This window comes from Nyctereutes procyonoides, unplaced genomic scaffold (genome assembly GCF_905146905.1).
Source record: "Nyctereutes procyonoides isolate TBG_1078 unplaced genomic scaffold, NYPRO_anot_genome, whole genome shotgun sequence".
NCBI lineage: Eukaryota > Metazoa > Chordata > Mammalia > Carnivora > Canidae > Nyctereutes > Nyctereutes procyonoides.
In genome coordinates this window covers 25,740,734-25,761,431 of record NW_026575049.1, presented here as the reverse complement: position 1 = coordinate 25,761,431, position 20,698 = coordinate 25,740,734, and the positions used below count along the sequence as shown (strand labels likewise).

General features: G+C 40.6%; 1 protein-coding gene across 7 annotated transcripts in view; it reads left to right on the top strand.

Moving 5' to 3' along the window:
* TNRC6B (trinucleotide repeat containing adaptor 6B) overlaps nucleotides 1-14,737 on the top strand; it is a 242,873-nt gene extending 228,136 nt beyond the window's left edge. For 6 of the 7 annotated variants that reach the window (XM_055329001.1, XM_055328999.1, XM_055329000.1 and 3 more), the window contains 8 exons: nucleotides 2,275-2,412; nucleotides 4,629-4,805; nucleotides 6,191-6,337; nucleotides 6,600-6,695; nucleotides 9,167-9,391; nucleotides 9,824-9,894; nucleotides 12,846-12,985; nucleotides 13,940-14,737. In XM_055329001.1, the coding sequence (XP_055184976.1) occupies nucleotides 2,275-2,412; nucleotides 4,629-4,805; nucleotides 6,191-6,337; nucleotides 6,600-6,695; nucleotides 9,167-9,391; nucleotides 9,824-9,894; nucleotides 12,846-12,985; nucleotides 13,940-14,327 (1,382 nt within the window). In that variant the 3' untranslated portion in view covers nucleotides 14,328-14,737. The remainder of the gene's footprint in view (nucleotides 1-2,274; nucleotides 2,413-4,628; nucleotides 4,806-6,190; nucleotides 6,338-6,599; nucleotides 6,696-9,166; nucleotides 9,392-9,823; nucleotides 9,895-12,845; nucleotides 12,986-13,939) is intronic. The other variant, XM_055329002.1, reaches the window with a different exon arrangement.
* Nucleotides 14,738-20,698: the final 5,961 nt, after the last annotated feature.

Here is a 20,698-nt window from a genome sequence, read left to right as displayed (position 1 = left end):
AGAAAGGTCAGTACTTTGCTGGGCTTTGAGGTGTGGCAGCTCACAAATAATGTAGAGTTTGTAAGTTGTGCCAGTTACTAGGGGACATGGAAGAAATGCACAGAACCATGTATAACTTTGCACTGATTCTTCCTCTTCTAGTTTTGGGGATTGAACCTTCCAAGGCAGTAAGTACTATCTCCTGTTCTCCTCACACCACTCTAGGTATTTCCTTACCAGACTTTGTTACTTAGTTATGATACTGCCATGCTTTGATACCCAAGTTTCTAACAAGAAAGAAACCCACTTCTGATTCAGATGAAACTGCTCAAACTGTCCCCTCTCCTAAGATGTCTAACTCTTAACTGATTTTCTACACATACGTGTCACAAAAGGACTCTAAGCAGGTGAAATTAAATAACTAATCCACTTTGAGTTCTAAAGACATTTCAGAGCAACTATAAAGAGATGTATAAGGAATGGCTCTTTGTCTTCTTACTAATCCTCACATTCTTCTTTCTGATCTTCACTAGAATCCTGGGTTATTTTCAAAAGGTCTTCCTCCATTGATTGGAACCAAGCTTTCAGATAGCCTGGAGTCCAAGTACCTTGGGCTGGTTTTCTCTGTCAAGGGTAGATAGAGAAGGAACAACCTACTTAGGCCATTAAAGCTTCTGTCAGAGAAAGCCCTTATTCCTCTCAACTCCCCTGTCCTCCAGCCTCATTTCATTTCAGCTACACAAGAAAAAAGAAAATACCTTAAACTCTTTTTAAGAAAAAAAAAATCATTGAATTTGAAATATTTCCAGCTTATTTCAGGAATTTCTGCTCTCCATCCCCACCCTCCCAGTAATCACACGGACTAGTAAAGTCGCTTACAAACAGTGTGAAAGGCAGTGTTCTTTATGTTAATAGCAACATTTTAAACATAGGTCAAGCTGTTGGGAATGATTGGAACTTGATTTATTATGCATTTATAAAACTCTTTTTGACAATTCAGAGAAGCACAGGGAGAAAATGTGACCTGGGCCCTCATGGGATTTGGATAAGTGGAACCTCAGAGCCATTGAGGCACCACCAGATGGTTGGAGAGTCAAGTGGGTACAGTGAGGAATCTGGCCTGGCTAGACTGGTGCATCTTCTTGAGTAACAGTAGGTGGGCTTTTGGCACCTACAGCTGCCTGAGTTTTTGCATGGTGGCATCCCCGTTCATCTCCCTGGGATGGCTGTTCTATACTTACTGTGGTCCATCCTCATTTTTACTCGGACTAGTCATTGATCTTCTCCTCCGTTTCATTCATTTATTTTAGTGCTTTATGTTACTTTTTATGTTAAGTACATTCTGACACACAATGGATGGTGGGACCTGTGAGACTCTGCATCAGCACACCTCTCACACTGGATCTCACCTGTCCAGCCCTTATTCTGGCTTGACCTCCATGTACCCCATTCTTACACTGCCAGTTTTTTTTTCTAAAATACAAACTTCTTAAAAGTTTCTTTTTAGTAATCTCTACATCCAGTATGGGGCTCAAGCTCCCGACCCTGAAATCAAGAGTTGCTTGCTCTTCTGACTGAACCAGCCAGGCGTTCCCTAAAATACAAACCTTTATCTCTTTCTCTCACTTGTTAAAAAACTTCTTTATCTCCTCTCTTAGAGAAAAAAGGCCCAAAGTCCTTGGCCTGATATGTAAAGACTCCTACATGACATGACTCCTCCTTTCTCCCTCATCTCCTGTCACTCTGCCTCAATTCATCCATAGTTAACCAAGCACTGGAATGTACCAGTCCCTAAATGTACCTGATTGCCCTCAAACAGAGCTTTGTACTTGGCATCCTTGACTTATTCACATACCTGCTGTAGGCCCTAAACCAAATGTCTCTTCTGCAAAGCCTTTCTTTCCCCAGACACCATTGCCACACCTTATGGCTGTTGTTATACCATTTTAGTTTGATGTGTGGAGTTTGCTGAGTTGGCGAATTCCTGGCCCCATCTTTCTGTCTGGCACAATTGTTAGCTAAAATAAATCAGTGAAGGCACAGGTGCACTGAGATGTTCTCAGTTAGATGGCAGTCATATACATTTTCATGCCTTAACAAAGAGTCATTGCTGCTTTAGCAAGCAAAAGCCAAGATAAGCATTTTGAATCAGAATCTCTGTTTCTGAGTGAAGAAACTTCTTGTGAATTAGTCTTTAAATGACAAGTGAAGCTATCCGTTGGTTTTATCTTAGAACTCTTGGTTGTTGATACTAGAAATATATAGGAAGATGTAAAACGTGGTTCTCTATTTTAGGCTTCAGCTCTGGCGGCATGGACTATGGCATGGTTGGTGGGAAGGAGGCTGGAACAGAGTCTCGCTTTAAACAATGGACCTCCATGATGGAGGGACTGCCCTCTGTAGCCACACAGGAAGCCAATATGCACAAAAATGGTAAGAGCAAGCAAAGCCTTATGGGTTGGAGCTATATAACCCTCACAGGCCTTGATGATATATCCTGTAAAATTATTTTGAAGCACAAATCTTTAGCTTTGTCTTAATCTCTTGATTTTTTTTTCCCCTCCAAATCCTATGATCGCCTATGAGAGGAAGATCAAGGTTGTATATATTTCAAATTATAAGAAACTTAAAATGCTAGTTGTAATTAAGGGAAGCAAAATTTCCCACCTGCAGTGGGATTGAGCATAGTAGCAGTGAACTTGAGTACCCATAAGGATGAAACCCTAACATACTGGCTGAGAGAACAGAACCCATTTTTTAGGGTGTAAGAGATTACAATTAGTATATATCATTTATTCAAACTATTTAATCTCCAAAAGATAGGTGACTAATAGTCCATGAGATTTGAACTTTCCCACAAAGTTTTCTTGTTTGGTTGGTTGGTGGTTTTTTAGCTTTCTTGTTTTTAATGAATTATACTGTCTGTGAAGGGGCATTGCAGGCTTTGGTTGTGAACTGCGGGCCCTTCATTTCCATCATTCTGTAAATGCTTCCCTGTGTCCCTGTAAAAAACAGATAAAAGGTCTTTGAATTTTCCTTCAGCCTTTGTTTCAATGTTTATTTCATCTGACAGTAATTCACCTGGATTCAGCTACAGTCATGAGAACTGAGTATAAATGGGTGTTGTGCTGGTCCTGCTGCAGTTCCCTGGCAGACCTCAGCCTCACAAATCTGAAAACTTTCAGGGTTCCTTTATAAACTACTGTTTAGTGTGCCTCTCTGAGAGACTGTAAAATGGCCGCATGGAACTTTTCCCTGTTATCCCTAAGAGCTATCATTTGATTTCATGCCACAAAATCAAGAATGATTTATTGAAACTATAAAATCTGTCTCTAGACTGAATAATTCAAGCCCAGCATTTGTAGTTTTGGGCACTTACCCTGCTTCTTTAGGCTGATGATTCATCAGGTCGCCTTGTCCCCAAAGACATGATAGGTGCATGATAATAAATACAGAGTGTCATGTGAGAGGATATCTTAAAGCTAAAATACCCACTTGCCTTTTCAGAGCTCAGAGATACTGTGTTCCCCATTTCCTTACCAATCCCCAAGGTAATCGAGCTCTTCATTTCCTAGACTTCACTGTAATATGCCCTTGAGTCAAATTTCTGTCAATGGCTCCAGAAATACAAATGACTTCTTAGCTGAGGGTGAAGGTGGTTTTGATAATACTCCTGCTGGGCCAAACCAAGCAGATTATTTTAATCAGTACTTACACGAATATTTTAATACATCATCCTGGAAATAATTCTCCCTGTTTATAAACAGCATCCTAAGGGTAGATCAAGTGACACAATACAGCATGTAAAATTCATCTGAGAAATAAATAGAGGGGTATCTCACAGAGGCCAAAAATTTTATTTAAAGGAAAGATCAAAAAAAGAGGGGGAGATCATTTTTTGTTAGGTTAAGAGAATTTTAAGCTTTTAATGTTTTTCCTGCCTTGTAGCATCTAAAATGCATAAAAGGGTCACAGACAGAACCACTGAAATGCTCTTAGGAAGACAGTTACAAAGGATTGGCTGTTCTTCGTGTGTGGGGCCACGGGTTTCAGAGTGGCAGCGTTCCCTGCTGATCTTGTGCTGGCAGAGACCCTAGGCAGGAATTCCATCTCATTGCTTTGGAATTCAAAGGAATAGCAGATGCTTTTCTCTCCAGTAGACTCTCTCTATTTACAGTGCTTCTTCCAGCTAACCTAGGTTCAGCCCTGAAAACTTTGGGTGGGTGGTGTCAGCACCAGTGTAGTGAGAACGCTTCCTATGCACTGCAGATTGGGTAGTGTTTTTCCTATTTCTCATTCTTGAGTCATTAGTATCGAAACTAGGGATGATGGTATGATTCGTAGTTGATGAAAGCTTCATTAATTTAAGACCATAGAATTTTAAAATTGAAAGGAAGATTCAAGAATGAGAACAGTGCTGTACACCTAAGTAAGAACCTGAAAGGCTCAGGAAAGTGAAATGAATCCTTCGTAGTCATTCTGCTTATGAATTATATACTGGCTCTCCAGGGCAACGTCACATTCCAGCACTTTTTTTTTCTTTTTACTGCATAAACATCAGAATACTGTTTTTGCTGAATAATTGATTTGACAAGTTCTGTTCATAGGAATCCTTTCTGGGTATGAATTGATTTCCCCTCTCTCCGCAGGCGCTATTGTGGCCCCTGGTAAGACTCGAGGAGGGTCACCGTACAACCAGTTTGATATCATCCCGAGTGACACACTGGGTGGCCATACGGGTCCTGCTGGTGATAGCTGGTTACCTGCCAAATCTCCACCAACAAATAAAATTGGAAGTAAATCCAGCAATGCCAGTTGGCCTCCAGGTATTGTCCAGGAAATGTTTTTTCTGGTATATCATTTGTTTTTAATTCTTAATTTTGGGTTCTGAACAGATTGCTTTTGCCAGTTATTAAGGCACTTTATTTTTTCATTTAGTCAATATTGTCTGATAAAAGCAAGGCATGTGCTGTGCTGTGGGAAGATAGGAAATTCACATTAGATCAGGTGTCTGCTCTATAGACTTCAGTCAGGAAGATAAGATGTGGACACTGATCACCTGCGAGGCAGGTAACTGATGAACACTGCATAGGCATAGACGAGCTGAAGGAAGTCAGAGGAGTGGAATCTGGAGGTGAAAGAAGGTGATAATGGGAGCCTTGTAACATGGGTTCTTCTGAAATGTCCATTTAATTGACTTGTTTATTCATGAAGCAAGTGTTTATCATCAGTTAGGTTCCAGGTATGCAGTAGTGATGCAATGAAACTATTTACTTTTTTCCTCTCTTTTTATTTTGATATAAGTCATCTATTTTCATTATAGAAAAATTTTTAATTTAGTTTAGCAAGAATTAAAAATCAGTATGTCTTTCTAAACTTCTTCCTGTATGGATATATTTATAATATGTGTATAGTTTCCTTCCTTTTTAAGGCTCATAACACATGTTGTTTGTGTATAATACTATATTGCTTTCCACATTTGGGAAAACAAAAGTTTGTTAATCCTATCCCACAGTTTTAAATAGGATTTCAATTGACCAGTAAAAAAAAATTTTTTTTAAACAGTTATCCCGTATTCTAGGCTTTCTCATGATAAGCCAGATTATTCCTGCTCTTTGTCTCTGGATGTTGTATGTACTAGTGGTCATTTGTATTGTGTTTTCTTTTGTGCATCTGAGCCAATTTCCAGTGAAATAAATGAGAGAAGTCTAATCTCCAACCCAGATTTTCTCTCAGTTTTTATTCTGGATGCCTGGACAGTTCTCTTGAACATCAGGTTACTTACTCCTGCCTTCACTGCTCTCAGCCCGAATGTTCCTGGAAGCAGGAAGAGCAGTGGCCAGGGCCAAGTGCTGATGAGCCCTGGCTCAGAGCCACAGAGAGATAGAGAAAGCGTGCTTAATAACACAGAGGTGCTGGTATAGTATACGTTCAGGCTGAGTTTTTGATTTTTAATTTTATGATAAAATAGATTGAGTATTCTACTTTTCATGGATCTATTTCTTGTATCAAAAACTAACTTGAGGGGTGGCTGGCTGTCTCATTCAGAAGAATGGGAGACTCTTGATCTCAGGGTTGTGAGTTTGAGCCCCACATTGGGCATTGAGTTTGCTTTAAAAAAAAAACAAAAACAAAAAAAACCTGACTTGATTGTATCTTTTTTTTTTTTTTTTAACAACCTCCTACCTCCAATATTGTCTTCTTGTTTTAGAATTCCAACCAGGAGTGCCATGGAAAGGTATCCAAAACATTGACCCTGAATCTGACCCCTATGTCACCCCAGGAAGTGTACTGGGGGGTACAGCCACATCTCCCATTGTAGATACTGACCACCAACTTCTGCGGGATAACACCACAGGTAAATGAATGAGGCATCCTTTGTGTTTATTCAACACTCCACGTTTTTGTATCTGTCAATCTGTGGCTTCATTTGTACTTGCTAATAATCTAATAATTTAACTAGAAAACAAAAAATATGCCGCTTTTCAGGTTGTTTGGGATACACTTTTAGAAATACTTTAATCTTGCACTGAAGGTTAAATAAAATACTTAAGGTTTCACTGGTTATACTGATATCTGTCTGCAATATTTTCATCTTCTTTTCCCTTTGTCACCCAAAGGGTCTAATTCTTCCCTCAACACCTCGCTGCCTTCACCTGGTGCCTGGCCCTACAGTGCCTCTGACAACTCCTTTACCAACGTTCATAGCACTTCAGGTACAAGTGTGACCTACATGTTTCCCTTTGGCTAGCACTTTTTCCATCAGGATCCCTTTTACAAAAGAAATGGGCATTTATTTCTTAAAGAGTGCTTCAACAGAAGTTGAATAGCTAGGTCAGCACAGATGGATGCACACCTCTTACACTGGCCATGTTCTCAAGGAGCTTCTAGTTGCACAGAGACAGAATGAGACATAGAGCTTTAGGACAGAGCAGGTGGTGATATACCTGCAGGGAGCCTTGTGGATATTGACAGGGCAGAGGTGAAATCTTTGTGCCACAAGTACTTTTCTTGAGCCAGTCTGCTGAAGGAATCATGGGCCAGGGGAGGAACCAGGGAAGTCCAGGTTATTATTCCTAAAGCAGCAAATATAGTTTGCTTATCTTTAAAAAAAAAATCTCTCCATTTACAGACAAAGGCTCAGATGGCCAAGGGGAAAAAAAGAGGCCCTTAATTAATTCTACCTTAATGGTTGAATTGTGTGTGTGTGTGTGTGTGTGTGTGTGTGTGTGTTTTAAGATGATAGGGAATAAAAACAATGGATAGAATAAAGCCTTTGAAGTCACTCAGCACACTGCCTCATAGATTGGTAGAGAGACTGTCTGTAATTGGCACCGTGGTCTTGCAAAAGTTAGACCTCAAGCCATTAAAGTCATTATGGCTTCTGTTCTATATCCATGCAAAAGCAAATGGACTGGGTGTTATTCTGTATGTTGGTAAATTGAACACCAATAAAAATTAATTTATAAAAAAAAAATCACAAAATAAATGGAGAATCATAAAAAAAAAAAAAAAAAAAGCAAATGGAGCAAATCCTCAGCTACTTCCTAAGATACTATAGGTGAATGGCCTTTCAAATTGTCTTTTTCTTTTCACCTCCATGTCACATCAACAGGATCACAATAACTGTCATTTACTGAATGCTCCTGTAGACCAGGCAGCATGCTGAGCCTTCAGCATGAATTCTTACTTTACCTTCACCAAAGTCTGGGAGGAGGTCCTGGCCTTCTCCCCATTTTGTTGATGAAGAAACTCAGACTCAATTTGCTAATATAATTTGACTCAGGTCTAAGTGAGTGTGTAAAGGCGCCAACTCAATAATCCATGCTTCTAATGACCATCCCACACTATACTTTTATGAGACTTCTTCCTTTACATGTAAAAACTCATTTTTCAACCCAACACTTTTATTCTGGTAATTGACCATATCTTCAGTTGAACTATTTTATCTTTTTTCTACAGTTGAACATTCACCTGAGAGATGACCCAAGAATCTTACCCCAGACATGTCTAAACTGAATGTATACTTTTCTGAACTGCGCCCCCACCTCCCCAATATTGTCTTTCCTTCTTAACTAAGTCTTTGGTTTTCTTAATGATGCCTCTGGCATTACTGAGTCACAAAGTCTCCAGATTTTTCTTGCTTGCTCCGTGGATCCAGGCAGTAAGGATGTCTCCCAGAGGATGTATTCTGCAGCCACATCTCCCATCCATTTCTTCTGCTCCATTCTACTCGCTGTCACCCAGGTTGAGAGCCACATGTAAAGGCTACATGTTCAGTCTACTGCAAGAACTCCTAGTAGCATCCTCATCAGCCCCCAGCTTACCTTTCTGGCCTTCTTTATCTCTACCCCTGTGAAATACTGTTTGGCCAAAACTGGGGGAAAACATATTTGGTACATATAGAGTTTAAATTTGACATTGGTCTATATTCTCCTATCTTTCTGAGCCTATCCATTTATGTAAATCCTCCCAGACCTGTCTTTGCAAAGCCTTTGGCAATGGCTGAGCAGTGTCTTCTCTGTGTATTGAACATATGTGATAATGCCTGGAGTTACCAGTTCTCTTATTCTTCTATTCTATCTTCCCATGTGAACTTGAAATTCTTGAGAATAACTGTTTATATTACCCACAGCATTGATTTAGTGCCTTAAAGCATAGTAAGCTCTTAGCTGTTGATTGTTTTTTAAAAATCTGTTTGAATGTTGGGGCACCTGGATGGCTCAGGCAGTAGAACATGTGACTCTTGATTTTAGGGTAAGTTTAAGTTCCACATTGGGTGTAGAGATTAAAAAATCTTTTTAAAAAAATCTGCTTGAATGTTGATAGGTAATAATCTGGATCAAGAAAAGTATACATTTCTGATGCACTTCCCATTCCATAAAAGAGTATTTATAGAATAGTTCTATTAGGATTCACATTTGTGTAAGACTCATGGTTTTAGGAATACTTCCCTTGAATTAATCTTCCTTTTCAGGTTCTATTTGGCTAATAAAGCACTAGAGAATTAGTTATCATATTAAATCTTTAGTAAGCTCAGAGGGCAATGTTATTTTTGTATTGCTACTCTCAAAATGTGTACTTAACTATTTTTAGAATATTATTTATATGTAAACACAAATTTATGTATATTGACAAAAGCGACCTCTCTAACCATATTCCTTCCTTAATTTTCTCTTCTTTATAGCAAAGTTCCCTGATTACAAATCAACATGGTCCCCAGATCCCATAGGACACAACCCCACTCATCTCTCCAACAAGATGTGGAAAAACCATATTTCCTCAAGGAACACTACACCGCTGCCCCGCCCACCTCCCGGTCTGACCAACCCCAAACCATCATCTCCCTGGAGCAGCACAGCACCCCGATCAGTCAGGGGGTGGGGGACACAGGACTCACGGCTTGCCTCGGGTGAGAAGGATCTGCCTAAAGGAACATTGTTGTTCAAACACAAGGGACTTAACATTAACACTTAAAGAAACACAAAGCCTTCACAAGAGAGGAAGTCTGGTAGAGGAAAGAGTATCTCTTGAGTGGAAAATTGCAGTCAGTCTAGGGCAGAGGGATCCAAGAACTCACAGAGTAAAAATGATGACCAGTAGAGGGAGAACATTAGGAGAAAAATGTATTACAAGTGCAATATGAGAGTGCACAGGGTTTAAGGTCTAGGAGAAGAGAGCTGGCCATTCAGTAGCAGGATGAAGGGGGTCAGAGGGAGGTATAAAAGAGAAGACCCTTTATAACAAAAGAGAAGAAACACATGGGCTATGTGAAAATGTTTGTCACTCGTGGCTTTCCGTATTTTTTTATTGCTCTTCCTAATTGTTTTTCTGGTTGCTTCAGCCTCTACCTGGAGTGATGGTGGTTCAGTTCGTCCCAGTTACTGGCTGGTTCTTCACAATCTCACTCCACAGGTAATCATGCTTCCTTGTGATTTTTGAGACAGGACTTGATTGCATTAAGAGAGGGAAGCTCAGGTGCAGGATGTGGGCAAATAAGAAAGCTCATTAATTTCCTGCTTGCTATAGAGAGGTCCAGCGTACAGGGGTGGGTCTCCCCTCCCAAAGGCTCAGAGCCTACTCCTAAATGGGGATTGTTGGCCCAACAAGGCTTAAGACTCAATATCCACCATTTTTATGCTTCATAAATAATTAACCATCCATCTCGGCAGTAGAGGGAATCTGTCAATTTCATAGCTTAAATGCCACATGGGTGCTTTCAATTTTCCATCTGTTATGCTCTTCTTTGTAGATGGCATTAGTAATTTGCTCTCTTCAGAACATGCCCTCTGGGTTGTTTTCACAGTGATGAGTTTCATTTGCCCCAAGCCACTCTGTCTGTCACCTTCTTTGCTTGATAACTGACATACTTGCAGCAGTATTATGTTGAACACTCAAATGAGATTAAATGAACCCCCTGAAACTGAGCCCATGACCTTCATCTGGACTTGACAGCACAACCTTTACAACACCTTGTTAAAAGGAGTCCATTATGCCTCCCTCCCTTTGACACATAAAATGAATTGTCTAGCCTTTAATTCATAAATGGATTCGTGCACATTTAGTAAGCCAGCATTTTCTAGAATGTTCCCATGGGATATTAATAGGTCTCTGGCCTAATATATTTGGAATATATACTTGATTAAACAAAATTAAGCAGGATTCTTCATGATGAGACTTCTTTGACCCTTTAATATGCTAACATGTATTATGATCCTCTGTGGGGAAAATACAGCTTCTCCTAAATTTACTTGCCCAGTGAATCTGGTGGTAGGGAGTGTACCCAGGGCTTGTATTTCAGGGTACATGTTGACAAAGGCAGTTTCATAAATACAGTTAACATGAGGAAGAGTCTGGGTTGGCTCTTAATATCCATATCAGGGATCCCTGGGTGGCGCAGCGGTTTGGCGCCTGCCTTTGGCCCAGGGTGCGATCCTGGAGACCGGGGATCGAATCCCACGTCGGGCTCCCGGTGCATGGAGCCTGCTTCTCCTTCTGCCTGTGTCTCTGCCTCTCTCTCTCTCTCTCTGTGACTATCATAAAAAAAAAAAAAATTTAATATCCATATCAACTCAGCAAAAAGCCCCAGTTCTTTTTTAGCTAATAAATGACCGAACTATGAAGATTTTATATGACCATTTTCATAACTGTTTATGCCTCATTAGAATATGACAACATTCTTTTTTTTTTTTTTTAAGATTTTTATTTATTTAGTTGAGAAAGCACAAGTAGGAGCAGAGGGCAAAGGGAGAGGGAGAAGCAGACTTCCCCACTAAGTAGGGAGCCCAACATGGAGCCAGATCCCAGGACCCTGAGATCATGGCCTGAGCCAAAGGCAGACATTTAACCAACTAAGCCACCCAGGTGCCCCAGAATATGACATTTCAAAAGTTGTTACATAGTATGGTGGATACAAAGTTGGGATGAGAGAGACAGTAAGGGATACTGTGTTGAAAGAAACCTGGACAAGCTAACCAGCTGTTCACTTCTGTTTTATCCTATGAAAAATAATGAGTACATGTGTATATATGTGTAAAATGAATCAAGGGGTTGGCTGCATTTGTATTAGAAATAACTGATTAATTTTGAAGCTCAAAACTACCTAACAGACTAATCTCAGTCATAACTTGAGAGAAGGTTATAGGGCAAATCTTTGGAACCTGGTTAAATTTACTTTCATCACCTAAAATCTGTTTAGAGGGCATCTATGCTGAAAGATTAAAAAAAATTATGTGAACCTGCTGGTTTCCATTTTGCAGAGTTTCCATGGTGAAACAACACAATATGTCTACTGCCTCCGCCAGTAGCACAATTTTTGAAGGCTGTTCCAATAGCAAAGAAATGAATCAAATGTTGGACTGAGCAGCCTGTTTTCAACCTAGTTAAGATCTCAATACAAACAAATTGATCAGAGTGAATAAGCAGATTTGTTCATCCAAGTCCTGGGCAATACCTCAAATCACTGAACATGGGAGTCTGACTACGATGAGGCTGAGAGCAGCGGAGTTCTCAGAGAAGTAGGCAGAAAGTCTTACCCTGAGATGGCCAATGTGGGAGGTCATTGAAGACACCAGTGTCTTGAGGACACCAGTGTAGTCTATGAACTAGGTCAGCCAGCAGCATCCTGAACCATCAGGTGTGGTTAGCAGTGCTTTTCTTGTGTGTGTCTTCCTCTTTAGCTGTCTATGAAATTATTAACTGGGGGAGTAGAGATACTATATTAGTAATGATGCTGAGAATTTGGCATGTTCTCTTAAGTTCTTATTCAGGTGCCATACTGTTTCTGCTTTTTAAAGTCTCTAACAAATCAACACATATTCACTTGTTTACCTCTTAAGGAAAGGAGACCACAGGTTGAATCATTTATGTCTTTTTTTTTTTTTGAATCATTTATGTCTTGAGCTGTGTTTTTACAGACTGTTTTATTTTATTATTATTTTTAAAGATTTTATTTGTTTATTCACAGGAGACACACAGAGAAAGAGAGGTAGATACATAGGCAGAGGGAGAAGCAGGCCCCATGCAGGGAGCCCGACACAGGACTCAGTCCCGGGTCATCAGGATCACGCCCCGAGCCGAAGGCGGCACTGAACCCGCTGAGCTACCTAGGCGGCCCCAGACTGTTTTATTTGCACATTAGATCTCAGCCCAGTACTTTGAATATCTTAAAATTTGCTTTTAAGACCCCCTGCTCATTGCACTCTATCCTGCTTTGAGTTCTCCCTTCCTTTCTCCAAACCTCATTTAGTGCAGATACTGTTGTTTACAAACCAGAAGTCCTTCTCCTCATTTATAAGAAAGGCCGCTTGAGTTCCTCTCACACCCCACCTCCAGGTTTTAATCTCATGAATATCATTTCTCCTTAGATTGATGGGTCAACGTTGAGAACCATCTGCATGCAGCATGGCCCACTGCTGACATTCCATCTGAACCTAACCCAGGGCACCGCCCTGATCCGATACAGCACCAAACAGGAGGCGGCCAAGGCCCAAACTGCACTGCACATGTGAGTACCCATCCTACGCTCACTGAGACAAACAGGTGAGTATTCTGCTACGTGCTCCATTAAACAGAGATGCACAAGAACATGCTCAAAAATAGCATCGTGGCATAAGCAGTTGCTTGTACTGAGGTGACCAATCTTTTCTCCTTATCTAAGTATGGATTGTCCTGTGTATCTCCTAGGCCAATAATCAGAGTTCCAAAAGTAAGAATTTATGAAGTAGTGAAGCAGTGAGTTAAATTTTTAAGTACCATAAAAGAAAGCCGGTATTTATGAGAATGTGAAACATTGCAAGCACTGTCACTTTTTGTAATAGAATCTAGCAACTTGCTTCGGCTTCTTTGTTGGTAAAGGTGGAACACTGTGGTCTTGGTGGGTAGCAGTGGTTTTGTCTAACGTAGGTGGGACTGGATCACACTTTGACCATCCCCTCTCCCAGCTGCTATCAAACTGGGAGCCAGCAGATGCAACAGCAGAAAGCTACAAACAGAGCGAGCAAGCAGTAGGGAGGCTCAGGCAATAAGCCCGGCCCTGAGACAGAGCCACAGCACCTCCAGATGTCTAAAGCTGGGTCACTTTGATGCTTGCGGTGTTTACCTTTCACCTCCCGTGGGGGAAAAGAGAGGTGACATTTTTTTCAACATACAAGTTCCATATACCAAAAGGTTAATCCATACATGGTACCCTCTAGTAGTCTTTGGATATCTTGAGATTTGGTGATACCTTATTGCTTTAAAACAGTACTTCTCAATCACCTGGTCCAGTTAAATGCAGGTTTTGATCCTGTAGGCCTGGGGTGGGACCTGTGATTCTGCATTCTGCAAAGCTTCCAGGAGATGTGGAAGCTGCTATTCAAAGGAACATACTTTGAATATCGAGGATTCAAAATCCTCAGTCCTACTGGGTGCTTTAGGATTTCCCTCAAATCCATAGTTCTTTCCCTCCCCTTTTTTCTAGGTGTGTGTTGGGAAACACTACCATCCTGGCTGAGTTTGCCACCGATGATGAAGTTAGCCGCTTTCTGGCACAAGCTCAGCCCCCTACACCTGCAGCAACCCCAAGTGCACCCGCCGCAGGTTGGCAGTCGCTGGAGACCAGCCAGACCCAGTCAGATCCCGTCGGACCTGCTTTGAATCTTTTTGGTGGGTCCACAGGGCTCGGGCAATGGAGCAGCAGTGCTGGTGGCAGCAGCGGGGCCGATCTTGCTGGCGCTTCGTTGTGGGGGCCCCCAAACTATTCTTCTAGCTTGTGGGGAGTCCCAGCTGTGGAAGATCCCCATAGGATGGGCAGCCCTGCTCCCTTACTACCTGGTGACCTTCTGGGAGGAGGGTCGGATTCAATCTGAACTTAGAACTTTCAACTCTGACCTCGTGACCTTTTTTGGAACAGCAGCAGCACTAACTTGACCTTTTCGTTTTTTTTTTCAACTTGCAATAAATACATTTTTAAAAGGAAAAAAGAAAACGGAGAGAGAAAAAAAAGGTGGGTCATTGACAGACTGTCTGAGCACATAGTTGCCTCCCTTATAACTTCAGTTTTTTCGTTTGGAATATGAATCCAAAAAGAGAACATATCACTCTTGAAATACTTGAATCATGAACGCCAACCTAGAAAGACAATGTGAAGCAAGTACACATACCATTTAAATTTAAACACAAAAAAATTAAAAAAATTAGTTTCTAGTTTTTCACTTTTTTCATGTTATATGGAAGTTGTTGCTAAGAAACATATATACTGAAAAAAATAGCTTTTTAACTTTGTTTGCACTGGGTGTGTTTCCGTCCTTAGGTCTACCACGTTTGGGAGGGAGGGGAATTCAAAAGAATTGTTGGGGTGGGGGGGGGGAGACTTGACGGAGCCTCACTTTAAAAACAAAAACACAAAAAACCTAAAAAAAAAAAAAGGTAAAAATTTGTGATTGGCTGGTTGATAAATACCAGTGTGTTCTGGCACATGTAACTGCCCAGGCATGCTCGTTCTGGTATGTGTGTGCACGTGTGTTCATGTGCATTCGCGTGCATCCTTCTGTCTCTGTGTGTGCGTGCCCATGTCCTCTTCCTCCTCCTCCTCCTGCCCCCCCCCCCCCGACTTGATCTCTCAGAAAGCTGCATTGCTGACAGTCTGCAGGCTGGCTGGCCGGCCATCTGCTTTTTATTTTTTTATTTTTATTTTTTTTTAACTATGAGAACACACAAGCACGGGGAGCCACTGCTTATGAAAGCAACTCCGTTGGACTGCATTAAGGTGAACAGAGTGCTTTTTAATGATTTAAGCAGGGAGCTCCTTTACATTTGCAAATTAGCCTGAGTGAGTTTTCTCTTGCTTTTCTTTTGACCTAGCAGTAGAGCAGAGCACTGCCAAGTCCAAAAAAGTAGGAGAGCAGGAGGTACCTCTCGGGGCAACTGTGTGTTTATTTATTTCTGTTTTTTAAAGTAAGTGGCCACCAGGCACATCTGAATATCTGTTAAGTTTTCAGCAGGCCTTTTCTTTCATTAGTTTGAATGGGAACAGACGATATAAGAGAGTGTTTACTGACATGATGTCTCAAAAGCAGAAAAACCATGTTCCCCCTTTCTTGTGTAATCAGGTATGAGGAATTCATCAGAAAGTCAGGTGATGCTGAATTAAATATTTCCATTGGCTCTCTTTTTTCATTTTATGAAAACGGAAACAAATATGTTGTGAGCAGCCTCCTGAAAGCACCTGCAGCTACTCCCTCTCTGCTCCTCTCTTGCTGAGCGTTACCTGTGCCAGGCCGTGGCGTGTTACAGCACCAGGCCATCACTGACAGAAACGTTTACTTAACGAATGTTCTTAAACCAGTGTGTACTTCAAGCGTTTCCTTTTGTTTCTCTGTGTTGTGTATTTCCTGTGTATGTGGTTTTGCTTAGGCAGGTATAACTTAGCAAAGACTTTTAAGTATTGCACCTTTTTTTGGTTTTGACCTCTTTTTTTTTTTTTTCCTTGTAATGTTGCTTTTTTTATTTCGGTATTTAAAGACTTTTTTTTTTTTTTTAAAGCATCAATGTAGTAGTACTCTGGGCCGAATAGGGGGCAACTTTTAATCCACAGTTATCACCAACATGTATGTACTTATGTTGGAAATCAACATGTATCAAACTGCTTTTTGTGAAGAGTTCTAGCAGACCCGAAGGGGGTACACCTTTATACAAAGCAGATGGCTGGCGGGGCGGGCGGGGTGGGGGGAGGGGAACGTATGCCGGTAATGTGCTAGCACTTGTGTGGACATCCCAGTCTGCATTATACTGTTTAACATAAAGTGCCGACATTCTGTACCAGCAAATACCTGCCCATTCCAACCCTTGGTGGGAGCAGACCTCTACTGTCCTCTGTAACTTGCTGCTAGTGAGGACAAGGGAGTTTTTCTTTCTTTAGCATCTTCAGTGAAGGATACAACAATGCCTAATGTATTTGACTTGTAGCTTGTGTCTGTGCGTAGGTGGGTGGGTGGGTGGGTGTGTCTAGGAAAAGGCAAAAACGAATTATTTGCATTTAAGTGGTTTTATGAGACAAAGAGTGGGAATTCTGTAGTCCTCCGGCTTACCTTGTTGATTATAAACCTAGCCTCAAAAGAGATTGACATGCATAATTCAAGTGAGCGTTTGCTCATGGAAGTCTTTATGCACCCTATGTGGGGAGGTGGTCAAACTGGAGTCTCCAGCGTGGTTCGGTCCCATTGGATGCCTTGTAGAAACCTAAGTGTGCCCTCTTCCTGCTCTCCAGTTTTCATCACCACCACCATGCCCCTTCCACCTCTGCCCACGTACAAAACGTCGCCTTCCAGCCCCCTTCCTCCTGCTCTCTGTGTGCGGAGCAAAACCCTGTGGTGTGTGGTGACGTCCAGGTGGAGAGCAGCTGTGTTCAGCCATCTACAGAAGGTGAAATCTTAGTGGCCCTGGGCCAGGAGCAAGTCCCAAGGCTCCCACGAGCCCGTGGCGACCCTGTCCACTGCCATGGTTCCCTGCCGAATCCTGTCCCCCTCCCCTCCTCCTGCCTGCTGGTTCCTTGGCCTGCACTATGGGTTAGTTGAGTTCCTTACGATACTACGGTGAAAGCCGGGTGCTAGAGCCCCTCTTGTTTACAAGACATAATGAGGGATTTGAAATATGTAAAAATAAACATGAGAAGCTCAAATGTTCTTCCATCTTAAGCTTAAAGGGAAAAAAATTAAAAACTTAAAAAAAAAGACCAAAAAGTGCGTATATATATACATATAAATATATATTTTAGATGAAGACTAACTCTGGGAGCATTTAACAGTGTTTTTTGTTTTTGTTTTTAACATTTATTTTCCTGCTTTAAAATTTGCAAGCATTCTCAGGAATTCTAGGGTAGGAAGCCAGTTTTTTGAAGATGGTTTATTTAACCGTATCTTATCCTAGATAGACGGCTGTTTCTTTCCTGTTAATAAACTTTTACAAGTTCCTGAAACTTCAAAAAGTTTAAACAATTTTTACTTAAAAAAAAATGTAAAAAGAAAAGTCTCCAAACATTGTCATACTGGGGATCACACATTTTAAAAACACATAGAAAGAAATATTTTTTAAAAATTATCAATTTAGCAGCAACAGGTCAATTCGTTATCTTAAAAAATATGGGAGAAGGATTAGCTTTCTAAGAGCTTTATCACGGATTTATTTGAAATTGTGTGTCATTTAGTGGGAGTGTTTGGTTTGTATAAATGGGAATGCCATCACTTTGTTCCTTTCCATTTAAGATTGAACTGACATCTCCCCTAACGATTGTTTTATTTTTTTTTAAGGGAACCCTTCTCCCTGTCCCTTGAACCCCAGCAACAAAAGAAAGAACAACTTAGGGAAAAAAAAAACTCTAATCTGTAAAGTAGTACGGTTGGATTGCTGAGAATCTATGTAAAGAGCTAGGAAATATAGGTTAATTTTTGGAACAAATTTTAAATATAGGCATTACTAGAGGAAAATATCTATGGACTGTTCTATTAATGAAGAATGTGTGTCTTACCTCCCCGCTTGTTATGGGAGGAGGAGAAAATAAGAATCTAATAAGGAACAAGTGATTTTACTTTTTTAGCTCCCAGCTACTGTTGTGCTCATTTTAATTGCTGTTTTGAAGATCTGCTGCTTAATTATCCCCATCCCTCAGCTGGAGATGTGGAGTATTTCCTCTCAGTTTTTCGTGATGTGATGTCAAATTCTCCTTTTGTATTCCCTCCTGGGGCCAGGGGTCAGAATTCCCAAGCATGACCATAGCTTCTTTTAAACATCTAAGCTTCCCAGTGGGAGAGAAACTCCAGCTTGACAGGTAAAGGGAGTGGGTGGGGTTGCTGCCTGCAATTTCTCTAAAACCGCTTTAGTGCCTTCGTACATACACCCAGACATCCTAAGCACGGAGAGCTTGTGTGTATGCGCATGTGGTCCAGTCACTCCACAGACATTCAGACGCTTGCCCACTAAGGAAATCGGAGTGGTTCTGGACAAGGCCCCAAAGGCAGTGGGCTAAATTTAAAATAAATAAACAGAAATCAAGGAAGTTAAATATGCTTTCATGTCTCGATAATGTGGAATGCCAAGATCTTTCCTTGTGTTCCTGCCCTCATTACTGTGCACTGACTTCTCCAGGTGTGTCATTGTGACAACTACATGCAGTGATTTGGAAAGTCTATTTGTGTTGGGCCAGTAGAAAGGGGTTCCTATTTTTCTTGTCCTTTATCTCCTCTTTCCCCCCCAACCCCCCCCCATTTTTTTTCATCAACTTGCTGGAAGCTTTGCTTTATTGGTTGGCAGTGACCTAAGAACAGGATATAGTGAGGATATAATGGAAAAAACTCTTTTCTTTCCATGGTATTCTTTGGCAAGAGCCATGTCTGCTGAGAGAGGTTAGGTGGCTTCCATAACACTTAGAAAATTCAGTGGGAGTGGCTTCTCTTCCACCACATTCTGGCATGTGTATAGAGGTTTGCTGGTCACCTCTCATTATATAGATTTATTTTGTAAACGTTTTGATCATGTAAATTTGAGCTTTCCAATTTTTACTAGTTTTCTTTAAACACTTTACTAGTGGCTGGAGGTGCCCATCTTTCAAACATCACAAACTTGGTTTCAGTCTACCACATGAGTAGCCAAAAGGAAAAAGCACTCATGGGGGAAGAGAGGTCTTCCATCAGACTGGAGACCTCTACTGGCAATTGAAATCCAGTGCCATGACCTAATTTTAGGTGTTCCAAAAAAAAAAAAAACAACAACAACAAAAAAAAAAAAAAAACAAAAAACCACACACACAAAAAAAAAACACCACACACACACACAAAAAGCAAAAAACAAAAAAAAAGCAAAATTCAGATCTCCGAAGACACTGTGAAGACATGGATGGCCCATACGGCATCTCTGATCCCTCCATACCTAGCCCTTTATCTTTTGATCCATTTATGACATGCACAAAAGTTAATTTAGCAGTGCTGCATGTTAAGCTTCCAAACCGAAATCTTTCATCAGTGTCCCCCAGTAAATCAACATTATCCATTGATTGCCATTCAATCAGTTTTATTTATAGCAGCTTAATTTTCTAATCATATTGCTCCTGTTCTAAGAACTTTCCACCTCTTCTGATATGAATGTAGCATAAATCAGCAGTTGGTTCTTCCAAGTTCCTGCGGCTTGAATGTGGTATCTAAGATATGCAAAAAAAAAGAAAAAAGAGGAAAAGAAATTCTACCTAAGAATTTGGAAGAGCTTTTATTAATATATCTAGCAGAAACTAACATTTCATGGGCTATTGACTTGTTGCAAATATTCACTTGAATTTTTGCCATTTTGGGGGGGGGGCAGTTTTTATAAAGTTAACAGCCAGATTCCATATCGACCTAAGATGCTGTGTACTTTTTAATTTTTTTTTTTTTTTGTATTATGCCATCTCTTCTCTTAAACAAAATGAAGATGTCTCTGTGCTGAGCAAAATGCTTAGGCCAAGCCTGTTTTCCTCTGCAGTGTAAAACAAGATGTTTTCAGCAGACTTGGCTATAATAGCCATTTCTAAGATTAGGGAACAATTGAGTCTTAATGTAGAAAAGGTCTTCTTATACCCCATCCTCAGAGTTCAAATTGAATATATAACACTTTGTAGGTTATTGTTAAGATTTTGGGTTTTTTTCTTTTGTTTTAGCTATCTATAAGCTCTTTTACTAGGAGTAGAGATACATTTTTTTAGCTGGTTAAAAAAAAAAAAAACTTTCTTCTCCAGTGTTTTGCCAAGTTTTGTCATACTTCATGCCTATGCATTAACTATGTTTCTTCGTGTTACTGCAAAAAGAAATTTTATTCTTGAGTTTTCTTTCCTGTGAGTGTACAGCTCGGGCTGCATGTGATGGTGCAGATTAAAATATTCCAGCTTGTGTGTCTACAGTGAATTAGCAATCTGTAGACCTCAGAACCCATTCAGAAAATAGGATGCCCTCACCCTCTGCTGCACGTTGCACCACACCCTCTTAGCTTTCTTATCTACAAGTACAGGGTGTCCACACATTCTAGAAACGGGCAATATACATAATGTTGTCAAGAACATCATCAATCTATTAAAAAAAAAACCCACATAGAATGTCCTCTGTATTTCCAGAGTAAGTGCATACCCTGTAATAAACTCTGTAGGTTTATGGCCAGTGCCAAAAGTGTGTGTATTTTCAGAGATGGTCCCTACTTGTTAATGATGTTCCCTGGACTTTGA